The sequence below is a fragment of the Habropoda laboriosa genome, unplaced genomic scaffold (assembly GCF_001263275.1).
Source record: "Habropoda laboriosa isolate 0110345459 unplaced genomic scaffold, ASM126327v1 scaffold175, whole genome shotgun sequence".
Classification (NCBI taxonomy): Eukaryota; Metazoa; Arthropoda; class Insecta; order Hymenoptera; family Apidae; genus Habropoda; species Habropoda laboriosa.
Genome location: NW_017100347.1, coordinates 177,969 through 182,836, shown reverse-complemented (window position 1 = coordinate 182,836; position 4,868 = coordinate 177,969). Strand labels below are relative to the sequence as shown.

General features: G+C 35.7%; 1 protein-coding gene across 1 annotated transcript in view; it reads right to left on the bottom strand.

Moving 5' to 3' along the window:
• LOC108574572 (sodium- and chloride-dependent GABA transporter ine-like) overlaps positions 1-4,868 on the bottom strand; it is a 22,202-nt gene that overhangs the window by 12,663 nt on the left and 4,671 nt on the right. The window contains exon 3 of the mRNA XM_017937187.1: positions 593-783. Within this exon, the coding sequence (XP_017792676.1) occupies positions 593-783 (191 nt within the window). The remainder of the gene's footprint in view (positions 1-592; positions 784-4,868) is intronic.

The window sequence follows — 4,868 nt, the reverse complement described above, 5'->3', positions numbered from 1 at the left end:
TCCTAACGAAATCTTTTTGAAATAATAGATATTTTAAAATTATATAGAGAAACAGCTGAGCAATGTGATGAAAAGTGTAAAGAAACATTCGAACGTTTACTGCAGATGCTGGAAAAAGAGGTAAATATTTCAAAAAGTATTGAGTTTCTCACGATTGTACCTTAATACTTTTTTCTTCAGAATAGCACGGGGGATCGACTCATGCAAAGAAACCGTACAGTACCATTCAGAAATCGAGAGTAATTGCACTTTGCAACTTTGCACCGATGCACTTTCGTAAAAAGCTGAGTTAGAGGATGATACAGCTTGTTAAACCATGCAAAACTTTTCTCTACAATTATTTTCATTTACAATTAAGAATGAAACGTTTATAATATTATTGCATAATATCCGCTAGAAACCTAGGATTTGCTATCCTTTCAAAAACACTCTGTGTATTACATTACAAGATTAAGATAAATTGTAATATTAACATCTGTACGTAATCGCTATTCATTTGGAAATTGCATAATATCCAGTGGAAATGGAGAATTTGCCGTCCTTTGAAAAATATTTAGAAATGAGACTACGAGATAAGAATGCAGATACTTACCACCGCCGCTTTTGTAGCATAGGTAAGGAAATCTCCAAACATTTCCGAGACCAACAGAGTAACTGATACAAGCAAGGACAAACTGTACTTTGTTTGCCCAGTGTGGTCGTTTCGGTTGCCTGTAGTCCCCAGAGTCCTCGGCGTCCGCATCGTCGAAGCTGGTACACATCGAGAGATCATCCTCAAATGATCTGAAATCGGATCGACGTTTGTCATTTAGCAATGCAATTGTTAAGTCGTGCATTGCATTTACAGATTTGCGAATTGTATTAGACATTAGAATAAAATTGAACGGAAAACAAAGTGAATTGTTGGGGCTTGCGCTGATCCTTCGATCGCCCAAGCGTTGCCGGTTTTTGCAGGTGTGTGCCGACTGATGTACCAAGGCTACGAAGGACCAGTTTCTTGGTTGAAACACTAAGTTTTATTTGCGTAGTCTATGTTCCGACTTGTTTCGAGGTCCAGAGTCTATTCTGCGAGGTGCGAAGTCTTTCTGCCGGAGTCTCCGCGGTTTCCCTCGACGGAGACTCCCATTTTTCCTTTTCTAAAATCACCAATCAGTTTACTCCGGTGCATCGCAACCTCCCTCCGTTTCGCCGTTAGCGCGTTATTACAATGACTGGAGAAAGTGTTCGGTGGACGGATGCATGGGAATCCTGTGGAATCTCCGCTTTTCTAGACTTCGTTGAAGTCAAGTGGCCCATCGACGTTGGCAAAAGTCGTGGGCCACTTTTCTATTTTTCCCTTCGGAGACTCCAGGATTTATGGCAGGGTCAGTGTCGCAGGCAACGCAGTAAACACTTGTGGTGTTTTGAGGAAACGATATTTGCCTGTGAGGGCGACCACTCGACTCGCTGCCATAAATCCGGCTACAGGATACGCCTTAACGTTAATTTTCTTAGAAGGGTAGTTCAGTAATTCGATAATTAAAGAAGAATTTGAAATTTTGTAGAAATGTAGCTTTCAAAATTTGTCCCCAGGATTTCTAGCTTTTTGACAAATTTCTCTCAGTTGTGAGAAAATCCGTCCGGAAGACGGTGAAGGGAGCATCTTGAAGCCACGCCCAGCGCGCTCGGTGGGGGTGACTCCGCCCCTTTGGGCCTTTCCCTGGGCCTGTTCGCGTAGGGGTGGGCAGGGATTGGCAGGACGACGCGTCCTCACTCTTCACGGCACCCTCGAAGCATACTTTTACGAACGACGCGCGAATAACGTAGATACAGACTTTGAGTAAAATGTATTATTGTGAAAACGTAGAAACGTTCAATTAATTTTACGCCCACCCTACTCCGAGTCGGAGTACTTTTTCTGACACAGTATTCTTAATTTTTTTCAAAATTTACCTCCATCGCTCTTAATTTTTTCAAAAAATAGTGCTTTTCAAATAAATAATGGACACAAATACTTCGAATTTAACTGAACTTAAACTGAAGTTAACTGAAATTTTAGTAATTTAACTTTTGAAGTTAACTTTTTTTCCATATCTTGTACAATTTTATAAATACTTACGATAATACGAAAACCGACAATTTCTTTAAGATGTTTATTCCTAAGATCGTTTAATTGTCGACACAAAAAATGGTTTCAAAGTTCCACTAATGATCTGCCAACTTGAAAATATCAAATCAACTCAAACACACTCGATTCAAATCAGACACTTAAGGAACGGCCAAGCTGCATAGAACACAATAAATGAACTATCTAGAGAAAAACACGTTCTACTATCACTCCAACACTTTTTACTATTTAAATTAACTCCAAATTCCACTAACGTGCCCTTTGATCTACATTACAAATTGTAAAAAAACGTTAAATCAACTCGGACACACTCGATTCAAATTAGATATTCAAGAAATAACCAAGTTGCACAAAACACATAACAGATGAACGATATTATGCAAGTTATTGCATATTTATCGAGCACTCGATGCATGCTTTACCTGTCCATTTGAAGAACTACATTGCATATATCAAACACGTCAAGAATAATATTCATTTACGTCGTACATTACAAACGCTCGTCGAAAGAAAAATCATCTCGCTTTCTGTTTACGAAACGTTCCTAAATTTTTGTCTTTTCGCGAATTGGTGAATTTTAACCCTTCCGCTGCGGCAGACTTTAATACCTAACAGGCGTGAAGCAAACGGTCAATTTTTAACCAAGACTGCAGAATTTGTTTCAGAATTCGGTTTGTTAAATTAAGGTAAAAATGCGCGAAGAATAAAATTAAGTATGGAAATGCACCAAAAGGCTCCAACAGTCTAAATTGAGCAAATTTTCAACGCCTACAGCTGCCAACAGCAACGAAACGGTTAATTTCTCACATTTTTGCCAAAAATGATCAACTTTATTTTTTTTCTATTATTTCCTGAGCATATAGAAATAAATTTCTCGTTATTTGTAACGCTACGACTTACAATTTTGCCGTAACAGAGAGGCCAACGCAATACTGAAAGCGAAAGGAACTAATTAAAAGAAAAATTTCACTTATTGGAAGATTAGTTCCAAAAAATCCAAAATGAAGGAAAAAGTTAATTTTAGTAATTCATCGATGTCGTTAAGGGCACGTGCAAAAAATTTTGCCACTAATTAATTGATTAATTAATTTCGACGAACGTACACTACCTGCGAAAAGTTTCGAATCACCGAGCATTGCAATTTGCACAAAAATTTCGAGAAAAAAGTCAGCGACTTTGAGAATCTTTTATCGTTCGAATCGATTGATACGAGATAAATTGATAAATGTAGAATTCAGATAAACTTCAAATCTATCAAAAATTAGCAGCAGATTTAATATCGATGAAAAGTGGGAAGTGATTCCAATCTTTTGGGCCAGTAGTGTATGTAAGTAGAGAGAAAAGGAAGATCGAACCGTTTGGGAATTATTATGATTAACGATCGTGCGAAACAGAAGCATAAACGTTGCAACGAACGACCTTCATGCTCGTGAGTATTATATAAGCAGCAGTAATGAAGAATTTTTACGAGTTTATCGCGTCCACGGTTCTTGACACAGCAGATGAAAGAAGAAGAAAAATGATGTCGCGCTATGACGGTGAGAGTTATGGCAATAGGCGAAACTCTCGATGATAAATACGATACACCTGTGCAAATTTCCCGTGTATCTCACAATGCAGAAACAACGCGTAATGGCTACGCGACCTGCAATAATAAGGAATAACTACATACACGCATCTGTCGTTACGAATTTCAAATGGAGATACAGTGTCGATTCCTGCATAATTTTACCGTTTTTATTTTGTATTCACAAATCTATGGATAATCGTGGAAACTTTGATCGAATATTTTGCACATCGCGAGTTGTGTTTGCGAGCGAAACTTAATTTGCAGCTTCTCTAGGCGTGATGACGAACTGATTCGACAATTTGTACGAGTGTAAGTTTGAGTGATGAACAGGATTTTGTGAATTTTTGACCATAAGAGCAAAATTAACGTGTTTTTTGTTTTTAAATTAAAGCAAATTTTTTGGGAAATTTACAAAATTTTTGGATAAACGAATGTATCTATGAAAAATGATAATAATTAAATATGAAGCGTATGTAACGTGTAACGATTGTAAAATGTGTAAAATTTTTAGCAATTTTCAGGAGATTACAAAATTAATAATTTTCGAAAAATATAGAAAAATCTTGGATAAACGAATGTATCTATGAAAAATGATAATAATCAAATATGAAGTGCACGTTTTGCAAAAATACAAATTTTTATTAATTTTTAAGAGATTATAAAGTTAATAATTCTGTTTCTAATTTTGAACTGTGCTTATGTAACTAATTTCAATTCAGAATAGATGAAACGAAAATTCAAACGTATCACGATAATTAGAGATGTTTAGTCATGAATTGTGAATGGCATAACGAAAATTGAAATGAATCGATTTATGATGTGTAAACTCATTTATCATCAGACTAGTTAAAATTGTTGGTTCAATAGAAATTTCGAAGTTACGTGTATAATATTGAAATACACCTAATTTATTCTTTTATTCCACTGTCTTCTGAAATATTTCGAACTTCTTGAATCTGGTACAATTTTTATTGCATTAATTGCAGATTATTTTTTTTCATGCTAAAAAAATTAAAGGATACTTTCTGTAATTCTTTATATTCTATGTTTAAATTACCGATAAAGAAAGTACTTAAAAAGCATAGCAGTTTGTCGGTTTTTAATGGATTTTAGAGTGTATGAAAAGCATAATGAAACGATTTCTATAAACTATTTTCTATTGTAATTTATGTTAAGGATAGTTGGAATCAA